The sequence below is a fragment of the Paroedura picta genome, chromosome 2, assembly GCF_049243985.1.
Source record: "Paroedura picta isolate Pp20150507F chromosome 2, Ppicta_v3.0, whole genome shotgun sequence".
Classification (NCBI taxonomy): Eukaryota; Metazoa; Chordata; class Lepidosauria; order Squamata; family Gekkonidae; genus Paroedura; species Paroedura picta.
This window is the reverse complement of record NC_135370.1, coordinates 5,284,730-5,310,381: the sequence shown is the minus strand read 5'-3', so window position 1 is coordinate 5,310,381 and position 25,652 is coordinate 5,284,730. Positions and strand designations below refer to the sequence as shown.

At 47.3% G+C, this 25,652-nt stretch overlaps 1 protein-coding gene across 1 annotated transcript in view; it reads right to left on the bottom strand.

The window, feature by feature from the left end:
* Positions 1–25,652, bottom strand: part of CCNYL1 (cyclin Y like 1) — a 75,059-nt gene that overhangs the window by 4,077 nt on the left and 45,330 nt on the right. The window contains exons 5-9 of the mRNA XM_077319273.1: positions 21,523–21,558; positions 19,497–19,548; positions 17,277–17,396; positions 10,864–11,030; positions 764–926 (exon numbers count right to left, since the gene is read on the bottom strand). Of these exons, the coding sequence (XP_077175388.1) occupies positions 764–926; positions 10,864–11,030; positions 17,277–17,396; positions 19,497–19,548; positions 21,523–21,558 (538 nt within the window). The remainder of the gene's footprint in view (positions 1–763; positions 927–10,863; positions 11,031–17,276; positions 17,397–19,496; positions 19,549–21,522; positions 21,559–25,652) is intronic.

Sequence of the window (25,652 nt, the reverse complement as noted above, 5' to 3'; positions counted from 1 at the left end):
AAGTATCCCAGATGCTAACTTAGATATATAACAGCACTAAACTATGGATGTTGGTACTGGGGGAGGACATGCTTTTGCAAGTCCCTTGAAACCAATGAGTTTCAAAAGTTGTAACTAGGTTAAGGTGACCAGATTTTAACATTGGTAAAGCAGGACACCAATGACCAGGGGGGGGGGGGGGTCTTGATTAAAAATTTGGTCTATGTGGAGCAATAAAAAGTTTCATAGAACACATAGAATGCAAAAATAGTATTGTAATATATTTTTTAAAATTTCAACGTTAAGTACAATTTGCCAGGTACCCCCAGATGTCCCTCCAAAATTGGGACAATCTGGTCACCTTTTTGGGGTATTCATGTGAGCAGCTAGGGGTGCCCCTCCCAGTTCCACTGCTCCTTGTCTCTAAAACTTCTCTCTTCAACATACTGCACTGCTGGCTCATATTCAACTCATTATCCACCAGAAGTCTCTTTCACATGTATTACTATCGAACCAGGTATCCCTGATCTCATATTTATGCATCCCATCACTGTTACCCAAATGTAATACTTCATACTTCTCCCTACTAAAATTCATTTTGCGGGCTTAATTTTCCGATCTATCATGATCTCCTTGAACAGTAGTCCTTTCCTGTGGGGTGCCATCCCTCCCCCCCAATTCAGTGTCATCTACAAATATGATCAATGCACCCTCTATTGCCTCATCCATAAACAGCTGTGACGCAAACAAACTCCTGGCACACCGAGTCCCCTGGGCCCGTTACCTCCAGCTTCTGCGCCCGTTCTTTGCTGAGGGGCTCCAGCAGGAAGCTCAGGTTGTTGTCATCTGCTAACGAGCGAAGGTCAAAGTAGTATTTGGCATAAACACTGGCAGGAACATTGATATTGAATTGCAGGAGCTCCAGGAAGTGTCTTTCCATCTCATTCCTGGAAGGGCCAGAGGGAGGAGACAGAAGGGAAGGGAGTTGGGGGCAGAATCACACCCAAAAGCTTATGAAAATCAAAGCAACTTCAGTTAGATATGACTCTCCTTCTCAGATACAAGGGGGCCCCATGAAATCTTGTTGGTCTACAGGATTTGAATCTAGCAACACAAAATAAGGACTGTCCTATCAATCCATAGCCCAATGCAAACAAAGCAAAGCAGGTTTTTCCTCAAAAAGCCCCCCCCTCCCCACCTAATACATGGAACATTTTAGCATTAGAGGCAATGCACATTTTGAATCTGAGGACATCCAGCTTGGGGGGGGGGGGTTATGATCCGTCATGTGCTCACTTTGCCAGCTTGGAAGCTACAACCTGTTGAGTTCCATTAGCGCAGCTGCATACAATCCATGCTCCATTCTCGTTCTTATAAGACCCCCCACTCTATAGTTATCAGATGAAAAGAATGATGCCGACTGTTGATTAGCTCTGAAGAACTTGCAGACATTTTTCACCAGGTTGATAACAGAGAAGAGGGGTTTTTTATTGAAGTAGAGGTGGCCCAACAAAAGAAGCAGGCCTATCACCACGGCAACAAATGGATCTCTGAATCGCCACAGGGGCTATTATCTCTCAAGCAAAAAGGCTCTTGAGGCAACATGGATTCATCTCCGCCAAATAAATAAATAAAATGAGCCAGCCGCCAGCCAAGCTGCATTAAGGTAGGAAAAGTCCCCTGCCCTTGAGCTCCGGAGACAGAAGACAGTGATCAACGCAGGGGTGAGAGGAGGAATGTTCTTAAGGCTGCCTCTGACATTATGCCGCTGAAACCCATCTATGGATTCAAGCTTGGTTAGAAAAGCACTCAGAAACACCCAAGACGCAGCCGGGATGTGCAATGTAACACATGTGGCTCGGCTCACGAGTGGCACCTCAAGAGGAACCAGTCAGATGCAGCATCAGAATAAGCTCTCCAAACTCCCAGGAGGGGCTGTGTCAAAACATACAATGGAATCGTGTAAGGGATAGCAAGAAGTTATTTTCCACTGCTTTTTATTTTGGCAAAGTTAACACTGCTGAATTTGGAGACACACAAGCTCCTAAGAAGCCAAATACATTGATGTACAATTGGCCAGTATTCCCCTGAAATCCATTTACACTCAGAAAGTGGAGTAGCAAAGACCCTCTGAACAGGCAAAGGCTGCGTTACCCTCAGAGCCATGTTTCTACCCAAACTAACAAGGGGCCAAATCATCATCAAAAAACAGAACAAGAACCAACTGGGACAGGTAACACCCTTGGCCAAGATAGTGAAACGATAAAAGATGAACCTAAGAATTTGCATGCAGAGAGAATTTTCAAGGATTGCCACTATCTAGCAATGTCCTGCCTTGAGCAGACACCTTTCAGAGCACATCAAGGGGCCAAACTGCACCTGAACGCAAACATATGCAGTTTCAGCTTGGTGTCCTGGTTAGGAGTGCAGACTTCTAATCTGGTGATCCAGGTTTGATTCCGTGCTTCCCCATAAGCAACCAGCTGGGTGACCATGAGCTCGCCACAGCCCTGAGAAAGCTGTTCTGACTGAGCAGTAATCTCAGGGCTCTCTCAGCCTCCCCTCCCTCACAGGGTGTCTATTGTGCGGAGAGGAAACGGAAGGCGAATGTAAGCCCCTCTGAGACTCCTTTGGGTAGAGAAAAGCAGCATATAAAAACCAACTCTTCTTCTCCTTCAGTAATCTCAGGGCTCTCTCAGCCTCACCCACCTCACAGGGTGTCTGTTGTGGGGAGAGGAAAGGGAAGGTGACTGCAAGCCCTTTTGAGGCTCCTTCGGGTAGAGAAAAGTGGCATATAAGAACCAACTCTTCCTCCTTTTCTTTTTCTGGAGCAGAATCTGAACTTTTGTATTAAACACCCTCAAAGATCATTAAACTTCTGAGCTCATGTCGTACATCTGAACAGCAAACACTCTCCTTCCCCCAAAATATTCTAGTGCCCTGTTCCCAAAAGGGCAATTGAAAGGACAAAAGCAAGGCTCCAGGGTTTGCTGGCTAGCAGCAGCCAAGAAAACGTACATCCCCTGGAGAAGGAATTGGTTAAAGCAAGACTGTTAGTTGTCCTTGCTTATCTTCCTAAAGCCGCAAGCTGTCGAACTACTTTCTGCTTTGCAAACATTTCAGGCTTTGGGATACAATCCACAACGGGGTCACTTAAATAAATGATATCTTAATAGCAAATGTTACGTTCATTTTGTGAACATGTGGATCTACGTGATCCTGAACCAGACCCTTGGCCCATGGAGGTCAGCACTGTCCACAGACTGGCAGCCACTCTCCTGGGCCTCGGGCAGAGGTCTTTCTCAGCACTCACTGCCTGGCCCTTGTAACTGGAGACCCTGGGGACTGAACCTGGGACCTTCTGCATGCCAGGCAAAGGCTCTTCCATTGAGCCACAGATCCTGCCCCTTGTGCAAACTTCATGCTACTCAAAAACTGGACGTGTATCACAAAGTGTATTTAACACTTCCTTGGCAAATGCAAGCTGGTGGCCAATCCTTTTTGAAAGGATTTTTGGAGTGAACCTGAATCAATCCAGAACTTTCAGCTGCTAATTCATACTATGACCGGGGAATCCTGCAGAAGACCTTTACAGTCAACTGAGAGCACGTGGAGAGAGCTACTGGGGAGAGTTGCTGCTGACCAGGTGAGGCTATTGTGCTGCCTGGTGAGGTGATTGCTGGGTAATTGTTGGGAGGATTTAAAAGGGCTGCTCCTTGCCAGAGGCAGAGCTCAGACAACTGAGAGCACGTGGAGAGAGCTACTGGGTAGAGTTGCTGCTGACCAGGTGAGGCTATTGTGCTGCCTGGGTGAGGTGATTGCTGGGTAATTGTTGGGAGGATTAAAAAGGGCTGCTCCTCGCCAGAGGCGCGAGCCTTTGGCGAGAGACAAAGGGCTCTTGGCCGAGCAATTAGAATCAGTAGATTATATCAGTAGATTATATTTCCCTAGTACTTGCATTGCCTAGACATTACAATAGACCTCCAGGACACTCATCCCATCACCTGCAGTGAGTGTGACATGATTGCCTTCCTCCCAGAAGACAAGATGGACTACAGCTGCCCCAAGTGTAAGCTGGTAAGAATTTTGGAGGAAAGGATTAGGGGATTAGAAAACAGAATTATTACTCTGACCCAAAGTAAGAAAGGGGAGGAGTTAATAGACCAGAGCCCCGCAACTCGGAATAAAGAGAATACAAGCAGTCCTGGAGAGGATAAGGAGATTGACCACAATAGGGAGCCTCTGCAGACAGTTTGGAAAAAGTAGAGCGAAGAGCGAGACAGTTCTCGAGGCCTTTGGAGCTCCAGAATAGATTTCAGGCCCTTGCAGAGGAGTTGCAAGGGTCAACAAGGGAAGAGGTCCCAAAACAAACTCTAAAACAAAGGGAAGAGGCCACGGGGACAGAAGGAAATGGAGTTGAGAAGAAAAAAAAAGGAGAGTACTGGTAATTGGAGACTCCCTGCTAAGAGGAATGGATCGCCATGTGGCTGGGCCCGACCCCCTAACCCGAGAGGTGTGTTGCTTGCCAGGGGCGAAAATTAAAGATGTTTCAGAACGGCTGCCCAAACTCCTCAAATCTACGGATCGCTACCCATTTGTGATGGTCCATGTGGGAACGAATGACATGTCCCTGAATACCATCGCTACTATTAAAAAAGACTATCAAGATCTGGGGAGGAAGATCAAGCAAATGGGGGCACAAGTGGTATTCTCTTCAATCTTGCCTGTCAAGGGAAGAGGAATGCGTCGGGAGAGGAAGATAATGGAGGTGAATCACTGGCTGCGTAGTTGGTGCCGGCAGGAAAGATTTGGTTTCTGGGACCATGGGATAGGCTTTCTTGAGGAAGGCCTACTAGCACCTGATGGATTGCACTTATCGAAACTTGGGAAGAATGTGTTTGGCAGGAACCTGGGGAGATTCATCAGGAGAGCTTTAAACTAAAGCCACTAGGGGAAGGAGACGTTCAACATAGGGAGTGTATGGAAGGAAAAAGATCGGAGGCAGCCCAACCAGCAAGGCCAGCTCATAGGGAACCAAAAGTAAAAGGATTCAGATGTCTTTATACTAACGCCCGAAGCATGGGCAATAAAAAGGAAGAGCTGGAACTTCTCATGCTGATGGAAAGGTATGATCTAGTAGGCATCACAGAAACTTGGTGGAATGATTCTCATGACTGGAATGTAATGGATGGATATGAACTGTTCAGAAAAAACAGAATAGATCGAAGAGGTGGAGGAGTGGCACTGTATATGAGGAAAGGGCTTACCTGTCAGGAAATTCTAGTGAAGGAGAGCATATCTACAGTGGAAAGCATCTGGGTGAAAATAAGCAAGGGGAAAACAAACAGTGTGGTGGTTGGTGTCTGCTACCGACCGCCTGACCAACGAGAGGATGTGGATGCTGCACTTTGTGAGCAGCTTGAGAAAATATCCAAGCAGCAGGACCTTGTCATCATAGGTGACTTCAATTTCCCAGATGTGTGCTGGGAAACAAACTCTGCGAAGCGTCCTCAGTCATGCAACTTTCTGACCTGCCTGGATGACAATTTCATTTATCAAATGGTAGATGAACCCACAAGAGGTTCAGCCATACTGGACTTAATACTGACCAACAGGCAAGAGTTGGTGGATGAGGTGAAGGAGGTGGGGACCCTAGGGGGAAGTGACCATGTCCTCATAGAATTCCTTTTGAGATGGGGAGCCAAGGAAGCTTGTAGCCAGACGCGGATGTTGGATTTTCGTAAGGGAAACTTTAATAAACTCAGAGACATGATGTCATACCATGGACGGGAATGATGGAAGGGAAGGGATCATGTGAAGGGTGGGCGCTACTCAAACAAGAGCTATTTCATGCTCAATCAATGACTATCCCAGAAAGACGAAAACACTGCAGGAGCTCTAAGAAGTCTATTAGGATGAACAGAGAATTTCAAGAGGAACTAAGAAAGAAAAGGAAAATGTTCAGGAAAGGGAGGGAAGAACAGAGCTCTAAAGAAGAGTACCTACAGATTACTAGGCACTGTAGATCAATCATCAGAAAGGCCAAAGCTGAGAGTGAGCTAAGATTGGCCAGGGAAGCCCATTGTAACAAGAAAAGATTCAGTTATGTGAGGAGCAAACGTAAAGTAAAGGAGGCAATAGGCCCACTGTTGGGTGCGGATGGACAAACTCTAACAGAAGATGCAGAGAAAGCAGAAAGGCTTAGTGCCTATTTTACATCTGTTTTTTCCCACAGGTCAAAGTGTTTAGGCACATCTAGAGATGGCCGTAGCCAAAGAATAGTGTCTGGGTGGCAGGTTAACATGGATAGAGAGGTTGTCGAGAGGCATTTAGCTGCACTGGATGAGTTCAAATCCCCTGGTCCGGATGAAATGCACCCGAGAGTACTCAAAGAACTTTCCAGAGAACTTGCACAGCCCTTGTCCATCATCTTCAGAACCTCTTTAAGGACTGGAGATGTCCCAGAGGACTGGAAGAGAGCAAATGTTATTCTGATATTCAAAAAAGGGAGGAAGGATGACCCGGGAAACTACAGACCAGTGAGTCTGACCTCTGTTGTAGGGAAGATAATGGAGCAGATATTAAAGGGAGTGATCTGCAAACATCTGGAGGACAATTTGGTTATCCAAGGAAGTCAGCATGGATTTGTCTCCAACAGGAACTGCCAGACTAACCTAGTTTCCTTTTTTGACCAAGTAACAGGTTTTCTGGATCGGGGAAATTCGGTTGATGTCATTTACTTGGATTTTAGTAAAGCTTTTGACAAGGTTCCCCATGATGTTCTGATGGATAAGTTGAAGGACTGCAATCTGGATTTTCAGATAGTTAAGTGGATAGGGAATTGGTTAGAGAACCACACTCAAAGAGTTGTTGTCAATGGTGAGAACTGAGAAATGAGAACAAGATGCAATTTAATAAAGATAAGTGTAAAGTTCTACATCTGGGTCAGAAAAATGAAAAGCATGCCTACTAGATGGGGAATACGCTTCTAGGTAACACTGTGTGTGAACGAGACCTTGGGGTACTTGTGGATTGTAAACTAAACATGAGCAGGCAGTGTGATGCAGCGCTAAAAAAGGAAAATGCCATTTTGGGCTGTATCAACAGGGGCATCACATCAAAATCACAAGATGTCATAGTCCCATTGTATACGGCACTGGTCAGACCACACCTGGGGAACTGTGTGCAGTTCTGGAGGCCTCACTTCAAGAAGTACGTAGATAAAATTGAAAGGGTACAGAGGAGAGCGACGAGGATGATCTGGGGCCAAGCGACCAAGCCCTATGAAGATAGGTTGATGGACTTGGGAATGTTCAGCCTGGAGAAAAGGAGGTTGAGAGGGGACATGATTGCCCTCTTTAAGTATTTGAAAGGTTGTCACTTGGAGGAGGGCAGGATGCTGTTTCTGTTGGCTGCAGAGGAGAGGACACGCAGTAATGGGTTTAAACTACAAGTGCAACGATATAGGCTAGATATCAGGAAAAAATTTTCACAGTCAGAGTAGTTCAGCAGTGGACTAGGCAGCCTAAGGAGGTGGTGAGCTCCCCCTCACTGGCAGTCTTCAAGCAAAGGTTGGATACACACTTTTCTTGGATGCTTCAGGATGCTTAGGGCTAATCCTGCGTAGAGCAGGGGGTTGGACTAGATGGCCTGTATGGCCCCTTCCCACTCTATGATTCTATGATCCAACAGGGCCCCTTTCTGGATGCTGAAGGGAAATGGCTCCACACCTTGTGCAGCACAGCAGGAAAGAGTGCTGGAGGACAGGACTTGCGCAGGAGGCAGCCGCAGAGGTATCTAGAGGAGCTGCAGGAAAATTCTTGCGCAAGCCTCTACGGACCAGCCCCTGGAGCTGTTTTCTTTCATGATACACTGCTGCAAAACTCAGCTAAGGAGGCCTAACTGTGTATACAGGTAAGGAGAGCAGAAGAGCACTTGAGGTTTGTTGCAAGTTTCCCAAGCCCGCTCTCACCAACCCTAAATTTGATAACTTGGATGCAAACAATCAGTCTTCTGACCATGCGCCCTTCTCTCTTACAGCAGGAGTTGGATATTTCACAACTAGATGCATTAGGTCTACAACAAAAGGTCTTAGGAGGATGTCAGCTGATAAACACCCCCCCTCCCCAACACGGATATTTTACTTGTAGAAGCTGCAAACAAAAGAGGGAATCATCTTGGACATTGCTTTTCCTGGATGGGCTTTGGTGCTGTGAGAAGAGCTTTCTGTGGCTGGCTTAAAAGACTGAAGTCCCCATTGAACCTCCTGCCCAAATTAATTTCCTGTTTGAACGGCTGCAAAGCTTATAGAGATGTAAATCAGATAATGTTTTGATGATCAGCTGATCGGAGCTTCATCTACCGCCTTGAATAAATATTCGTCATTAATGCTTTTGTGCTGGCTTGGGTAACATTTTAATTGTGTGTAAAAAGAGGGAGAGAAACAATCCTTTGCTGGATTAGCGAGTCTATTAATAGGGGTTTAGAGCTCACAGAAGACCAAAAAGGCCCAATGTGTTTGCATTGCTTTATTGATCAGTGCATGTTGCTGGAGAATGAACAGCATGTCCCCTCCTGGAGGCACATTGTGATCGATGGGATTAGCAGCTGCGGGCTCAGGGTAAGTCTCCCCCCACCGTGACACCAATTAAGTCACGCCATTAAGGCAGGTATTTATATGGCAAAAGTGTGTAACAAGCTTGCCAGTTTCCTCTCATTTTGGCTTCTTTTCACAGATATCAAACGCAGCATTAAAAAGCATTCTAACGCATGATTCTGACGACCGGAGCCTTGCTTCTCTGCTCTTCAAATTATTAGTCACAGTGACTCTGGCCAAACCCTTTTCACCACAATTTAAAGTTGTGTTCCGAATGCCCCCCCTTGAGAAAAGGGTCTTTCTTGCAAGTGAGAATTTTCATGTGAACAGACAAGGGAAGTGCTGTCTGAAAACCAAAGTACCGAAATTTGGGGAAGGCAGCTCTGGACACTAATTTGAGAGACCGGGTAAGGGAATTTAAAGTTAAATCAATGATGAGATAATTGCTCCTTATGTTTACCACAGAAACTTGTAAATGGGGTTTGGTCAAATACTTTATAATCATGTCTGAAAAGGGCTTTTAAGTAGCCCAACATCCTGGAGGTGAGTGATATGCTAAGACAACTTTGTGCTTGCTGCAGATTAGCTTCAATTGCATGAAGCCACTTTCTAACAAAATAAGAACTTAGTGCAAGTCTTGAAATTGTCCCAAAAAACTCTGGTTCTCAGGATTTCGAGCAGTAGGGTGATCACATGTGATTTTCTCACAGGCCCCAAACTTGACCCACAGGTGGTGGGAGTAGGGTGCCACGCTAGGAGAGTTATCAACAGGGTCAGTTCTAGGGAAGCAAAGCTCTGACTACAGATCCTATCTGGAAGCAGGGGCTTAGTGCAGATGTAACAGGAGATATACTGGAGTGAATTTCCATATACGGAGGAGGCAGCTGATGCCCCAGGCAGTTTGTACTGTGAAAGAGGCACTGTGGCTGCTACCTGAACAAGGATCGGAACTTGGGAGGTTTGGCCACTGTGCCATGTGTTGCACCTGTGCTGGGGTAGGATTGCTCCACCGTGGATTACCTGCCCTCACCTCTTCACTTTTACAAAACCTGTGTAGACTGCCGTTTTGCCAATGCACTGCTGCCACCTTTTAACAGCCCCCCCCCCCGCTTTAATAAAAGGATGTCATATTACTTTATTTTTCAATTTATATGCTGCCCTTCCCCAAGGACTCAGGGCGGCTCTCAACGTATCAACAATAAGACCAAACATTAACATTCTACGCAGACCCACCCTTAACCTTGATCCAGAAACTACAGCTGGTCCAAAATGCAGTGGCCAGGATCCTCACAGTAACACCATGGAGGTCCCACTTTCAGCCCATCCTCCATCTAGTATGTCGAGTTCCTGATCACGCTAAAGGTTCTGGTAATTACATTTAATGCCAGATGCAGTCAGGGCCCAATATATCTGAGGGACCACCTCCCTGCTTATGGCCCTCCAAAGAGCTCTATGCTCAGCCACCGCCAACTGGGTCAGGATCCCTGGCCCAAAAGAAGCACACTTGGCCTCAACCAGGGCCAGAGCCTTCTCTGTCCTGGCCCCCACTGGTGGAATGAGCTCCCGGAAGAGATTAGGGCCTGCAAGAGGGAGCTCTTCCGCCAGGCATTTGGTTGAGGCCAACTGGAATCAGTAACATCTTCAGGGCCCCTGAACCTCCCTCCCAAGAACCTGTACACCTGAACCATGGACCTGATGAACTGTTATGAGTTAGACTGTTACTTTATTACTATTATAGTCCACATGAAGAAACAAAGTTCTATGTACTGTTTATGTTCCACGTGAACCATCCTGAACCTCAAGGGAGGGTGGTATACAAATATATAATATAATAATAAATAAATAATCCAATTCACACATTAAAACCAATCAAAGATTAGAAATCTGCCACTTTCTCTCTGGTAGGAGGTAGGTAGGTACAATGGATTAAGAATTTCTGGATGGCATATAGAGATTTGCTGACTTGCATAGGGAGGCCCGTTATCATACAGCTCAGGTTTACACGCCCTGCGGAACTGCTTCGGATCCCGCAGGGCCCTGATCTCACTCAGCAGAGCATTCCACCAAGGCCCTAGCCCTGAAAAGGCCCTAGCAATCACGAAGGCCCTGAAAAGGCCCTAGCAATCGCTGAGGCCAATTTGACTTCTCTGGGGCCAGGGATCTTGAGCAGCTTTTGTGTTGCTTGACCATAGGTTTCTTTGGGTGTACTAGAAACTGATGGAGAATAAATGGACGTTTCTAGAAAAATCGCAATGCTGAAAAAAATTTCCCCCATCCATGCCACTCACATGTCTTCCACTGTAATATCCTTCAGTATTTGGCAGTAATCCACATTCCACACAGCCTGGTCATCCCACACCTTAGAAGCCAGCAAGATGGCACCTAGAACTATTCTCTTCCAGTTACTTGGACAGATGTCAATCTCGGCATAGGTTAAGAGCCTTTCCAAGTAAACCTGTAAAAAGAAAGGGACAAGACCACACGTCTTCATACCTCAAAATTATTGCTGGAGAAGAAAACAGCCAAAGTTTATTCTCCTTCAGTATACACCCACCAATTTACGCTTTTGTTTTAAAGCTAATCCATATGCAATCTGTTCCCTGAAGACCAAGTACAGCAAACTGAACTAAAGCACCTGAAGAGGCATAAAACAAGTCAGTACATTTACAAAGCCATATTTGGTAGAGCCAAATGGAAACTACTATCACTGCAAACTTCATCACCCCTGTCTTTTATAGACCACACTTCAGAGCCTTTCTGAATGGCAGAACTAATTAAAGCTTAGGTTTCCACCAAACGGTAACTGCTTAATCTGCTAGAACAGTGGACCCCAACCTTTTTTGGACTAGGGGCCAGGAGGAGGGGGAGAGGGAGGCCCAGGGACTGGGGGGGGGGGGAGAAGAAGGCATGCCGCAGACTGAAAATGGAGGAGACGGGGGAACACACACACAAAAGCACACGCACACAGGAACAACTTGGCAGTAATTCCTCAAAAACTCCCAAACCCCCAACCAACCTCTGGAGGGATGAAAAGAGAGGCCACGATAACAATGGCGCTCCAGGCGCTAACTGGAGTTGAAGTCTTTAAAACTAAGCCCAAGTCAGTCCCAAGATGCGCTTTTGCCAGTCACGACTTGTATTCCAGAAAGCGAGAGATGTGCGGGGAAACCGCGCTGCGGATCCCGACACACAAGGAGGGCGGGCGGGCGAGGCAGCCAGGCTGGCTGGGGGTGGCTCTCCGGCCCTTGCACGTGTGCCTTCGGGACATCAAGACACAGACGCCCTGCGGCCAGGGGAGGCTTTGGGACAGAGGTGGGCATTGAGAGCGCCCTACTTGTCACAAAGGCACCGAACAAAGGGAAGCTGAGCGCACCCTGTGCCAACCTGGAGGCACGGCGGCGATGACCCCGTGGCACAACGAGGGCAGGCAAGACGGAGGCGGCGCCGGCGCCTGAATGGCAGCGGTTCCGTCCAAAGACGGCACGGCACAGCGGCGGGCTCAAGGGGCGCTCTGCACTAGCCGCCGTGGCCTCCGCGCGCCAAAATGGCCATCATGCACATTGCCACTGAGTACGTCTTACCATAGAATCATAGAATTGGAAGGGCCATGCAGGCCATCTGTTAAAAAGTACCGGACTGAGCACCGAGCCCTGAGGTACCCCGCTACTCACCTCCCTCCAGTCTGATGAAACACCATTGACAACAACTCTTTGAGTGCGGTTCTCTAACCAATTCCCTATCCACCTAACTATCTGAAAATCCAGATTGCAGTTCTTCAGTTTATCCATCAGAACATCATGGGGAACCTTATCAAAAGCTTTACTAAAATCCAAGTAAACGACATCAACCAAATTTCCACGATCCAGCAAACCTGTCACTTGGTCAAAAAAGGAAACCAGGTTGGTCTGACAGGTCTGACAGGACCTGCTGGAGACAAATCCATGCTGACTTCCTTGGATCACCAAATTGTCCTCCAGATGTTTGCAGATCGCTCCCTTTAATATCTGCTCCATTATCTTCCCCACAACAGAGGTCAGACTCACTGGTCTGTAGTTTCCCGGGTCATCCTTCCTCTCTTTTTTGAAGAGACTGGGCTTCCCTGGCCAATCTTAGCTCACTCTCAGCTTTGGCCTTTCTGATGATTGATCTACAGTGCCTAGTAACCTTTAGGTACTCTTCTTTAGAGCTCTGTCCTTCCCTCCATTTCCTGAACATTTCCCTTTTCTTTCTTAGTTCCTCTTGAAGTTCTCTGTTCATCCAAATAGGCTTCTTAGAGTTCCTGCAGTGTTTTCGTCTTTCTGGGATAGTAATTGATTGAGCATGTAATAGCTCTTGTTTGAGTAGGCCCACCCTTCACATGCTCCCTTCTCTTCCAGCATTCTCGTCCATAGTATGACACTCATCATGTCTCTGAGTTTATTAAAGTTTGCCCTATGAAAATTCAACATCTGCGTCTGGCTACAAGCTTCCTAAGAAGTCTTCTCGGACTTCTTGCTGAAGGAACCATTGGAGGGCAAGTACAAGGGGCTGCGCCTGCAGCTGGCCGTCGACAAGCTGTTGGCCTACAGCGCTGTTGGCCTGCCACTCCTGCTCATTTCGCTGGTCTTTGCCCAGGAGATCTCCATAGGTAACCTCTGCCTCCCCGACCGTTAGCTAGCCAGCCACAGCCTGGGGATGGACCTGGAGCCGAGCCCTGGGAGGGACTGGACCATTGCGGGTGGGATGAGGGGGGGGGAGTGCTGTTGTGTTCTTTACCCTCCGCATGCCGTTTTGTTCTTTACCCTCCGCATAAGGAGTAGGTGGAATGCTTTTAGCCTGGTCCTCCTGCAGCGATCTGCCCTTGGGCATACTTCTTTTAAAAACACATGCAAGGCAACTTCAAAAATACAGTGTGTGTGCATGTGTGTGTATTCCCCCCATCTCCCCCATTTTCAGTCTGAGGTGCGCCTCCCTCTCTCCCCACCCCGGTCCCCAGGGCCCGTGCCTCCCCCCCGCTGCAGCATGGTGCTTGCTGCGCTGGGAGGCGGCTGATAGCTCCTGGTGCAGCAAGTACTGTACCATGGGGCGCCTGTGCCTCCCCCCCCCCCCCCGTTGCAGCCCAGTACTGAGGTCTTCATGGCCACGACCTTGTGGTTGGGGAACACCATGCTAGAACAAGGGTGGCCAAACTGTGACTTTCCAGGTGCCCATGGACTACAATTCCCTTAAGCCTCTGCCAGCATGCTGGCTCATGGGAATTGTAGTCCATGGACACCCAGAGAGACACAATTGGGCCACCCCTGTGCTAGAAGGAAATGTGTCCAAGGTATAACATTCCGGATTGTGCCACCAAAGCAGGGAAGCCCACCACTAACTAGGAACACCCATGTAAACAGTAAAAGGCTTCAGCTGTTTTCAGCAGCCTAATCTTAGATGTGGGCAAAAGTGCTTATTGAACAGATTTTTAAAATCCCCACAAAAACCACAGTTTCCCTGAGTTACAAGTCAGCAAACTTCTCAACTAAAGTTGCTTCCGAACCACCGGCTACTTTAAGCCTTTCCCATTTTTAGCCTGTGGAGCCACTTCACTGTTTTTTGTGCTCACCCACACCACCTAGTGGCCAAAGTGTTCTTAGGCCAGTTCTCAACCATCCTAATGCCGCGACCCTTTAATCCAGTTCCTCCTGTTGTGGTGACCCCCAGCCATAACATTATGCAAGTGTTCTTTCACGGAAATTAAACCGAAACTGACCAATGGCGTGAAGATCCATTGTTCAGGATTGTATATAAATTGAGTTTTTCCCGGGGTTTCTCAGTTCAGTTCTGCCTCTTCTCCGGCCGAGCTGCGCCACCACCTGGAGCTCCTGGCGGGAGATTGCAGTGTGCTGGAAGCACAGCTGGTGGCCAAGTGCAGGAACCTGCAGGAGAAGTGGCAACAGAGGCAGCACCTCCCCCCCCCCCAAGCTGTTTGCCCTTTTGCAACCCCTGTGAAAGGGTTGTTCGACCCCCAAAGCAGTCCCGACCCCCAGGTTCAGAACCACTGGGTTAGAGGATATTTCTGAAGGGCTGGTTTCCTCCATCATATTGCACTTTGACAAGGTTTGTCATAGAAGTGGAAGCTGAGGAAGCTGCTACGCTGAAACTGGTCGTTCCTGCTCATTTTGCAGGTGAGGGCCAGAGCCATGCACCTGGGCTCTCTAACCCTGGGGGAGAGCACCATGGGAGCAACCCCAAAGGGAAGCAAGTGAGTGTGGAGGGGAGGAAGATCTGCTCAGGAGCAAACAGGAGAAATGACAATTAGCATTGGTTTCCTGTGGAGTAGATGCATCCTCCGGGGTGGGAGCCCCCTTGGGAGAAAGAATCTCCTCGAGGGACAGGAAGGCCAATAAAAAGCCCCCAAAAAGGAGAAGGGGGAGAATCGGGTGGGTGGGGAGAGGTAGGAAGCTTGGGGTCCATGCAGTTGGGAAAGACCAGAGACTCCCACCACCAAGCAGAAATACATGGCATGCAGAGCCTCCTTGGATGCTGCCAGTTGAGCGGTCTCAGGGCTTAATCCTGCAAGAAGGATGCAACAGCCAGTGGCTGAGGCCTAAAAGTCCTGGGGAAGGAACTCCTGGAACCTGGTGCTGAAAGTGGTGGAATTGATGGATGGAGAATAGACTCCACCCACCCACCCCTTCTCAGCTGAACCGAAAAGGTCTATTTCTGGCCTTTCAATCTTCAGAAAGGCCAAAGCTGAGAGTGAGCTAAGCCCATTGTAACAAGAAAAGATTTTTCAGTTATGTGAGGAGCAAACGTAAAGTAAAGGAGGCAATAGGCCCACTGTTGGGTGCGGATAGACAAACTCTAACAGAGGATGCAGAGAAAGCAGAAAGACTCAGCGCCTATTTTTTTCCCCACGGGTCAAAGGGTTTAGGCACATCTAGAAATGGCAGTAGCCAAGGGATAGTATCTGGGTGGCAGGTTGACATGGACAGAGAGGCAAAAATCTGCACTGGATGAGTTCAGAACCCCTGGGCCGGATGAAATGCACCCGAGAGTACTCAAAAAACTTTCCAGAGAACTTGCACAGCCCTTGTCCATCATCTTCGGGACCTCTTTAAGGACTGGAGACGTCCCGGAGTACTGGAAGAGAGCAAACGTTATTCCGATCTTCAAAAAAGGGAGGAAGGATGACCCGGGAAATGACAGAGCAGGGGTACTGTAAACTGCTGAAAGGACACGCAGTAATGGGTTTAAACTTCAAGTACAACGATATAGGCTAGATATCAGGAAAAAAAATTTCACAGTCAGAGTAGTTCAGCAGTGGAATAGGCTGCCTAAGGAGGTGGTGAGCTCCCCCTCACTGGCAGTCTTCAAGCAAAGGTTGGATACACACTTTTCTTGGATGCTTTAGGATGCTTAGGGCTGATCCTGTGTTGAGCAGGGGGTTGGACTACATGGCCTGTATGGCCCCTTCCAACTCTATGATTCTGTGATTCTGTGGCCACTGCTAAAGTGATTTGAGCAATTAAAGCAACACCTCTGCCATTCCCTATTGAAACAGCAGGAAATAGCCCCACTGTGCAGGAGACATCATTCCTGAGACCCTAGCAAGCAGTGCTTTTCGCCAGTGGGCCCTCCCAAGAGTCATCCCTGGCAGGGGAAGCCAATCTCTCAGGAAAAAGGGCCTCAGTTAAGGCAAATGGTTAAGATCAACGGCAAAGAGTGTTGTCAGATGGTCTGCCAAGCTGTTGGGACGTTGGGCGACATAGTGTAACAAGCACCCTTGACTTCTGCATAGCCCTGTTTCTCTTGTTCTGGCGGTAGCTTGTGGAATAAGGCATTCCCGTGCCAGTTGTAGCAGGTGATAGCACTGCAGTAAATAACTCCTCAAACAGCAAGAGAAAAATAACAGCGGCACCAAAAAATGTAACCAGACACCACTGGCCAAGCTGATGTCAGATGGTGCCTGATTCACCCTGCCCAAAGAAGCCTGCCCAGGACTTGCCAGGCCAGGCCCAGTGAAGCATCTCTGCTCGACGGGCGGCTGGCAGGCAGGCAGGCACAAGAGACTTGAGAACCTTCTGCTCCCACAGCACTGTATTGGGGATCTAAGCTCTTGGGCTATCTGGAATTGCTTGGAAACACATTCACAGTACCTTTGGAACTGGATGGGTTCTGGCACCGGTACTGTAAACTGCTGAAAGGCATCTGGTTTATTGATGCTGGGCTGCACTGCAGTTATCATTGGGCAACTTCCCCCTGACCTGGATGGTCTCGGGAGCTAATCAGCTGAAGAGGCCGTCAAGGAAGCCCCGGGTTGCGATGCAGAGGCAGCCAATGGCAAACCACCTCTGCCCGTCTCTTGCCTGGAAAACGCCACAAAGGACCATCATTAAGCCAAGATTCAGGTGGGTCGCCGTGTTGGTCTGAAATAGCAGAACACAATTTGGGTCCAGTGGCACCTTTAAGACAACAAAGTTTCATGCACACAAAAGCTCAGACCTTGAATAAGATTTTGTTGTCTTAAAGGTGCCACTGGACTCAAATTGTGTTCTACCACAAGTCAAGTGCACCCTGAAGGCACTTTGCACCACCACCACCAAGCAGCTTTGAGGATCGGTCAAAGAGAAGTGTGGGATGTATATAAAATAACCCTGGTGCACGAACTCCAGACTGCACTGCATTCTTTCACCACCACCAAACAATCGAGGGAGAGGAAATTCAAGTCCTGTCTTACCAGCGTCACTATTGCACATTCGGCCGTCAGCTGCGCTGCACTGAAAAGTGTACGTACAAAGCGATAGATGTGCTTGTGGTCAGGATCGTGCTTGTAGTAGTCCTCTGGAACCTCTTCCCGCTGAAACAGGGCACAGTTGGGAGGTACTTTAATGGCCAGGTGAGGGTGACTCTTCAACAGCAGCCAAAGGCTGCATGAACGGACAGGCTGGTCATATGCGACGGGGCAGAGCCAATGAGATATGAAACGGGGGAGGGGGGGAATATAGCAAGCTTTTAGATGTGAACATTTTGTTGGCATACATGGATCTCTCTGGAGGCCAGACAAATGCAGCTCAAGACAAGCAGCTTAGGGTGGTTGTTTAAAAAAACCACTGTGTTTTTTAAACATAAGCTGCCCCGAGCAATTCTGAAGAGGCGGCACAGAGATATTCTAGACCAGGGATTCCCAACCAGGGATCCAGAAGAGGTCTGCAGCCTTTCCCCTCCTGCCCTAATGGACGTGGCCACAAGCTAGGGCTTGGTAGGTAAGCCGTGGATGTAAAGATCAAAGAGGGAGAGTTGGCTGTGACGTGAGATGGGGCTGTCCTCTTGGCTCCTGCTTTTCTTTCTATTCTACATGAGGTAGAGCCACCATAGTAGTAGTAAAGGCAAGGGAAGAGAACAAAAGGAAGGCAAAGGGGGCATGGCAGGGAGGCATCGCCAGTTGGCATCACTTCAGTGGGTCCTCAACAACCCTATGGAGGCAGATGAAGATGCTAGTAGCCCTGTTAGGCTGTCTGTAGGAGCACCTTAATGCCAAACACCATCTGTGGCAGCACAAGAACAGAAACTCACACAAGCTCCAAATCGTGCTGCCTTTTAGGTGCTAGGAGACGCTTGCTCTTTTCTACTCCTACGAGGCACTTTAGATCGAGTGTGACTGGCCCAGTTACCCAGGAAACTTCTGTGGCATACAGGGATTATAACGTGGATCTTTGAGATACTAGCCCAACACCTTTTGCAGCTCCACCATACTGGCTCTCAATCAGTCTAGGCAATGGAATGGTTCTCTGAATTTCTGGGAGACGGAAGCCAAGAGCAAAGGAATCCCTTCTCTCTTTCTTCTGGCAACTGGAGCTCTCCTACAAGTAACGGCTTAAATGTTTTACTGGTTTAGAAATTTATAGGGTTGGATCCATCTATCCTTGCTAGAAAAGTCCCCACCCCTTAATGCAGGGAAGGGCAGATTTTATGTCTCTGGGAGCTATATAATTCTTTGCAAGAGCTGTGGGGGCTACCAGTTGCAAAATGGCAGCTGTCACACTCTGGTAGGGAAAGCTTTCCTCTCATCTCTTCCCAGATCAGGGGTGGCCAAACTGTTGCTCTCCAAATGTCCATAGACTACAGTTCCCTGCCAGCACCTAGTCCAACACAGTCTGAATAGTCTACTCAGACTGGCAGAGGCTCACCAAGGCCTCTGGCACTGGACTTTGATGTCACCTACTTGGTGTAGAGAGCCAGCTTGGTGTGGCAGTTGAGAGGGGTGGCCTCTAATCTGATTCCTCCTCCAACACATGCAGCCCAAGGTCACATGCAATGACCCTGTGAGGTAGGTTATGCCTGAGTGTATGTGACTGGTTCAAAGTCAACTGGACAGCTTCCACTGAATGAGTGAGTGGCCTTGGACTAGTCACAGTCCTGTTAGAGCTGTTCTCAAAGGCCAGTTCCATCACAGCTCTCTCAGCCCCACCTACTTCACAGCGTGTCCTGTTGTGGGAGAGGAAGAGAAGGTGATCAGATGCTGCTTTGAGACTCCTTTGGACAGTGAAAAGCAGGGTATAAAACCAACTCCTCTTCTCCTACTGGAGACCTTCTGCATGCCAAGCAGAGGCTCTACCACTGAGCCACAGCCACAAAGCCATGGCCCCTCCATAGAGCAAGGGTTTGCCAAGGAGGAGAGAGCTGGAAGGGAAAAGGTGACCCTCCTTGCGTGCTCTTCTTTTCCCGTGTCCCTTGCTCTTGGTCACAGAACCTAACCTGCCTTGCAAAGCAATGAATCGTCTACATCAGAATCAGTGGCCAGTTCTGGAAAGGCTCAGGTCATTTTGCAGTGAAGAGATTTAATTTTAAACAATGTTATCTTTAGCCATTACTTTTTAGCCATTGGGCTTTGCTTCTCAGGCCAGATGTGTTCAAGCGTCATGACAAAATGGGATGGGGAAAAAAAGATCAGCTTTACCGTTAGCGGGTGAGATTTCTCATCGAAAATATCCAGTGATCTGTCCGAGTCCCTGCAACATAGGAAGGGTCACATGGTTGGAACTTGCAATGTTTTTAACCAAGACAAATTCAATTTAGCGTCATCTTGAAAGAAAGAAAAAAACAAGAGGAAAGGATGATGATCCCCTACAGAATCAGTGACCTGTATCACCTTCCCTCTTTTCCCATCTTTTATGTTTCCCCCTGCTGTCTTCTGTTGAGTAGTTCTAATTTTTTAAAGCAACAGTGTATGACTGTTGGAGGTGGTTAAAACCAAGTTGACTTGGAAATCAAACATGGGTTCAGACCTTCTCACCTAGACAGGTGACCAATAGGCCTTGGACAAGGCATGCCTCTCAGGCCAGCCTCCCTTGCAGGGCTGCTGTGGTCAAATGCCACCCTGAGCAGGGCAATCCGCTGCAAAGTTAACCCCCCCCCCCAGATTCCAGCAGCCTTCGATTGGAGTGACTTGACAGAAGCTGCGTTATAAGCTTCTTAAAAGGAAGGGTGGGATAGAAATTACAGTTATGAAAATTGCTATTTTTCATGTGTTGTTCAAGGCTTTGTGAGTTTTAATATCGATACTGACATGGTGGTGCTTGTAAACAACTCCAGGGGATCAGAAGCTTCTGTGAACTGGAAGAGTTCATGGTTTCTCCCCCCCCCCCTTTCAATCTCAGACCTAAAACACTGCAAAACGCAGGTCAAAGTGGGCAGACAGGCTAATGGCATTTGGGGATGGGGCTCACACACTTCATCTAACCACTAGGATTATAGATTTTGCAATGAAAAGTAATTCACAAATGTTCATACCTGCAAGAGCACAAGGGCCAGGAATGATTCATGTGGGAGTGCAAAATGTAGGGACTTCACCCTCAGAGTCGTCTCCTCCCTCCCTCCACCTCTCTCCCAGAGGGGACCCAAGCAGGCATTCATCCTTCTCCTCTCTTCCATTTTTTCTCACAACAACTCTGTGAAATAGGTTGGGCGAAGAGGCTGTGACTGGCCCAAGGTGGCACAAGTATCTGAACCCAGGTCTTCCAGGGTATTAGCCAGTAATCATGTAGAGGCAGCTTGGCATAGAGCTTAAGCTGTGGATTCTAATGAGAGCTGGGTTTGATTTCCTGCACCTTCTTCATATGCAGCCAGCTAAGTGACCTCACGCTAGCTAGTCACAGTCCTGCTAGAGCTGTTCTCACAGAGCTGTTCTGTCAGAGATCTTTCATCCTCACCTTCCTCACACAGTGTCTGTTGAGGGGAGAGGAAAGCGACTGGAAGCCACTTTGAAACTTCTTTGGGTAGTGAAAAGCAGGGTATAAAAACCAACTCTTCTTCTTCTAGTCTGACACTCTTAACTGCTATACCACACTGGCTATGCACTACTTCAACGGGGTAGCTTGATATTCTTTCACAGTACAGAGATGGGAAAGAGAGATACACACTATCTACCATCAGTCGAAGAAGAAGAAGAGTTGGTTCTTATATGCCACCTTTATCTACCCAAAGGAGTCTCAAAGCGGCTTACATTTCCCTTCCCTTTCCTCTCCCCACAACAGACACCCTGTGAGGTAGGGGAGGCTGAGAGAGCCCTGAGATTACTGAAAAATAAGAATAAGAGTTGGTTCTTATATGCTGCTTTTCCCTACTCAAAAGAGGCTCAAAGCGGCTTACAGTCGCCTTCCCTATCCTCTCCCCACAACAGACAACCTGTGAGGTGGGTGAGGCTGAGAGAGCCTTGATATTGGTCAGTCTGAACAGCTTTATCAGTGCTGTGGTGAGCCCAAGGTCACCCAGCTGGCTGCATGTAGGGGAGTGTAGAATCAAACCTGGCATGCCAGATTAGAAGTCCGCACTCCTAACCACTACAACAAACTGGCTCTCTGGCTAACACCAGAAATCTAGCTAAATGCAACCAGAAAGAGATCCGGATTACTCAGGTGCCAGAAACTAAGTTAGAAGGCCTTCGTTCTGCTGTCTACAAACAGTTAAAAAATAAACACACTTACCTGTTCTTTATGTGATAGTATATTGCTAATGTCACACTGTGAAGAGAAGGGAGGAAAATATCACTTTATTGCCAATGGTCCTGTGAATTCTTTTTCAACACAAGGGCTGGGATTAGAAACATACAGATTTTATAACAATATCCACCGTGTGATCAGGATGAAATTACCTATGAAATATGATAAAAATCTATGCATCAACTACCCAGCTTCTGTGCTCATGATGTTTGACAGAGACGAGTATTAGCCTTGAAACTCAACCACACTGCAAAACAGTTTCCAGGTTTAATAGATATATAATTATCTTGACTAAAAAAAATGCTGGAAAAGTAGACAACCAGTTGAAGCAGAGGTCATCAAAGTCCACAAATCTGAGAGATTACACCAACCGTTGTCAACTTTTTTACTGTTGGAAGAGCTCCTTGAAACATTCTTCAGGCTTTGAAAAAACCCCAGTGGCGTAATCATGCAGAACACATGCCTGACTGCCCCCCCCCCCCTTCTTACCCCTTCCAGGCCCATTGTTGGCCATTCTGGGAGACGGTTGACATGACCATACTCGGTCATATCACCTGTTAAAGGTTTAACCAATAGTTAATATACATTAAAATTAATTAATTCCCACTTATTCAAGAAGCCCTTCCAGGGCCATCAAGAAAGCCTGCATTACACTGCTTAAGAGCAAATAAAAGATTATGGGGACATCAGGAATGAGTGTAAGGATTCCACCCTTACTCCCTTCCAGATACAACAAAACAGATCACCTCGGTGGTTGATGGGTTGCATCCCATTCTGAAATATTGGGATTGCAAAATTGTAGCCCAGGGGTCCCCAATGTGAGAGCCATGGTGTCTGCCAGCACCTTTCCTGGCACCCACCAAATGTATACAATTTAAATTGATTCATATGGATTCACCCTGGCAAGAGTGAATCCATACACAAACAAAGCTTCCTTCTACCGAATTGGATTATCGGTCCATCAAGGTCAGTATGTCTATGCAGATCGGCAGTGACCCTCCAGGGTCTTTCCCATCACCTACCGCTGTGTCTGTTTAACTGGATATAGCAGGGATCAAACCTGGGACTTTCTGCATGCCAAGAAAAGACTCTTGCATTTAGCCACAGTGACCAGGATGATCTGGGGCCAAGGGACCAAGCCCTATGAAGATAGGTTGAGGGACTTGGGAATGTTCAGCCTAGAGAAAAGGAGGTTGAGAGAGGACATGATAGCCCTCTTTAAGTATTTGAAAGGTTGTCATTTCGAGGAGGGCAGGATGCTGTTCCCATTGGCTGCAGAGGAAAGGACACACAGTAATGGGTTTAAACTACAAGTGCAACGATATAGGCTAGATATCAGGAAAAAAAATTCACAGTCAGAGTAGTTCAGCAGTGGAATAGGCTGCCTAAGGAGGTGGTGAGCTCCCCCTCACTAACAGTCTTCAAGCAAAGGTTGGATTCACACCTTGGATGCTTTAGGATGTTTAGGGCTGATCCTACGTTGAGCAGGGGGTTGGACTAGATGGCCTGTATGGCCCCTTCCAACTCTATGATTCTATGAGTGTTTTGAGAAAGCAGTTAGGGACAGGTGGGGCTTGGACCCAGCAGGGTTTTGGCTGGCTGTGCAGACTAAAAGGCTGTCATGAACCCTGATTCATGCCATCTAGATTTCGCTTATCACACCCCTTCAGATCTCACCAGCCGACTCTGGCCAAGGCCATAAAGCAATAAACCTGTCGGCTAGTTCTCTGCCTCCCTTCCTTCCCAGCGGGAGAGGCTCCATGCGAATGTATCAATCTTACTGTAAGTGTCCTTGCAGAGACAACCCAAAGTCTCAACAGAGTGCCAACTGCTTGATAAGATTCCGGGCCATCTGGCCGCTTGGGAATCAACCGACCTCTGCTTCTTTCTCGCTCTCCCGCCGAAATACCTACATGCCCCCTCCCTTATTTGGTGGGCACTATAACTGCCTTGTTTGTTCCTTTGTACTTTGTTATTATCGAGATCTTTACTTAGGAAGATCTTAGTTTGCTTTAGTGTTCTGTGGACTCTGTCTAATAAAGCTCTTTTGGAATCTACAACTGGCTGTTGGATTTCGGATGCGCCTTTATCTCGGACTCCGCAGGCTGGGATCATCCTGATTCCTGACAAAGGCGTTGTGTTAAAGCAGAGCTTCTACTGGAAAGCTTTAATGAGTTGGTATGAGAGTTAGGCGTGACCTTGCTTCCTTACTTTTTGCACCTGGTCACAACCATCCTTCAGTAGCCATTTTGTTGTTATGCCCGACTCTTTCGGTTGGGATTCCAAATGTGCTCACAGGCTCAAAAACGTTGGGGGTCCTTGAATATGGCCTATAGTATCATAGAGTTGGAAGGGGCCATACAGGCCATCTAGTCCAAGCCCTGCTCAACGCAGGATCAGCCAAAAGTATCCTAAAGAATCCTAGAAAAGTATGTATCCAATCTTTCCTTGAAGACTGCCAGTGAGGGGGAGCTCACCACCTCCTTAGGCAGCCTATTCCACTGCTGAACTACTCTGACTGAAAAAATTTTCCCCGATGCCTATATCGTTATACTTGTAGTTTAAACCCATTACTGTGTGTCCTTTCCTCTGCAGCCAATGGGAACAGCATCCTGCCCTCCTCCAAATGACAACCTTTCAAATACTTAAAGAGGGCTATCATGTCCCCTCTCAACCTCCTTTTCTCCAGGTTGAACATTCCCAATTCCCTCAACCTATCTTCATAGGGCTTGGTCCCTTGGCCCCAGATCATCCTCGTTGCTCTCCTCTTTATCCTTTCAATTTTATCTACGTCCTTGAAGTGAGGCCTCCAAAACTGCACACAGTACTCCAGGTGTGGTCTGACCAGTGCCGTATACAATGGGACTATGACATCTTGTGATTTTGATGTGATGCCTCTGTTGATACAGTCCAAAATGGCATTTACCTTTTTTACTGCTGCATCACACTGCCTGCTCATATTTAGTTTACAATCCTATTTAGTTTAGTATCCCAAGGTCTTATTCACACACAGTGTTATCTAGAAGCGTTATCTCCCATCCAGTAGGTATGCTTTTCATTTTTCTGACCCAGATGCAGAACTTTATACTTATCTTTACTAAATTGCATCTTGTTCTCATTTGCCCATTTTCCCATTGTGTTCAGATCTTGTTGAACTCTGTCTCTATTTTCTGGAGTATTTGCCAGGAAAATCAGTCTTGGGATACAATCCCCAAAATGACAGAATGATAGTTCGAATCCATGGCAAACCATTCAACATCACAATAATCCAGGTCTATGCCCCAACCACTGCTGCTGAAGAGGATGCAGTTGACCAGTTCTATGAAGCCCTACAACACCTTCTAGAAGCAACGCCAAAAAATGACGTGCTTATCATCATGGGGAATTGGAATGCTAAAGTAGGAAGCCAAAAGATAACAGGGATAACAGGCAAGTTTGGCCTTGGAGTACGAAATGAAGCAGGGCTCAGGCTGGTAGAATTTTGTCAAGAGAATACAATGGTCATAGCAAACACTCTTTTCCAACAACCCAAGAGACGACTCGACACATGGACATCACCAGACGGTCAACACAGAAATCAGATTGACTATGTGCTCTCCAGCCAAAGATGGAGTTCTATACAGTCAGTAAAAACAAGACCAGGAGCCGATTGTGGTTCAGATCATCAGCTTCTTGTTGCAAAATTTAGGCTTAAATTGAAGAAAGTAGGGAAAAGCACTAGGCCACTCAGGTATGAAATAAATCATATCCCCCACGAATATACAGTAGACGTGACAAATAGATTTAAGGAATTAGATCTGATAGACAGAGTGCCTGAAGAACTATGGACGGAGGTTCGCAACATTGTACAAGAGGTAGCAACTAAACCATCCCAAAGAAAAAGAAATGCAAGAAATCAAAATGGCTGTCTGAGGAAGCTTTACAAATACCTAAGGAGAAATGGGAAGTGAAAGGCAAGGGAGAAAGAGAAAGATACACCCAACTGAATGCAGAATTCCAGAGAAAAGCTAGAAGAGATAAGAATGCCTTCTTAAATGAACAGTGCAAACAAATAGAAGAAAACAATAAAATGGGGAGGACCAGAGATCTTTTCAAGAAAATTGGAGATATAAAGA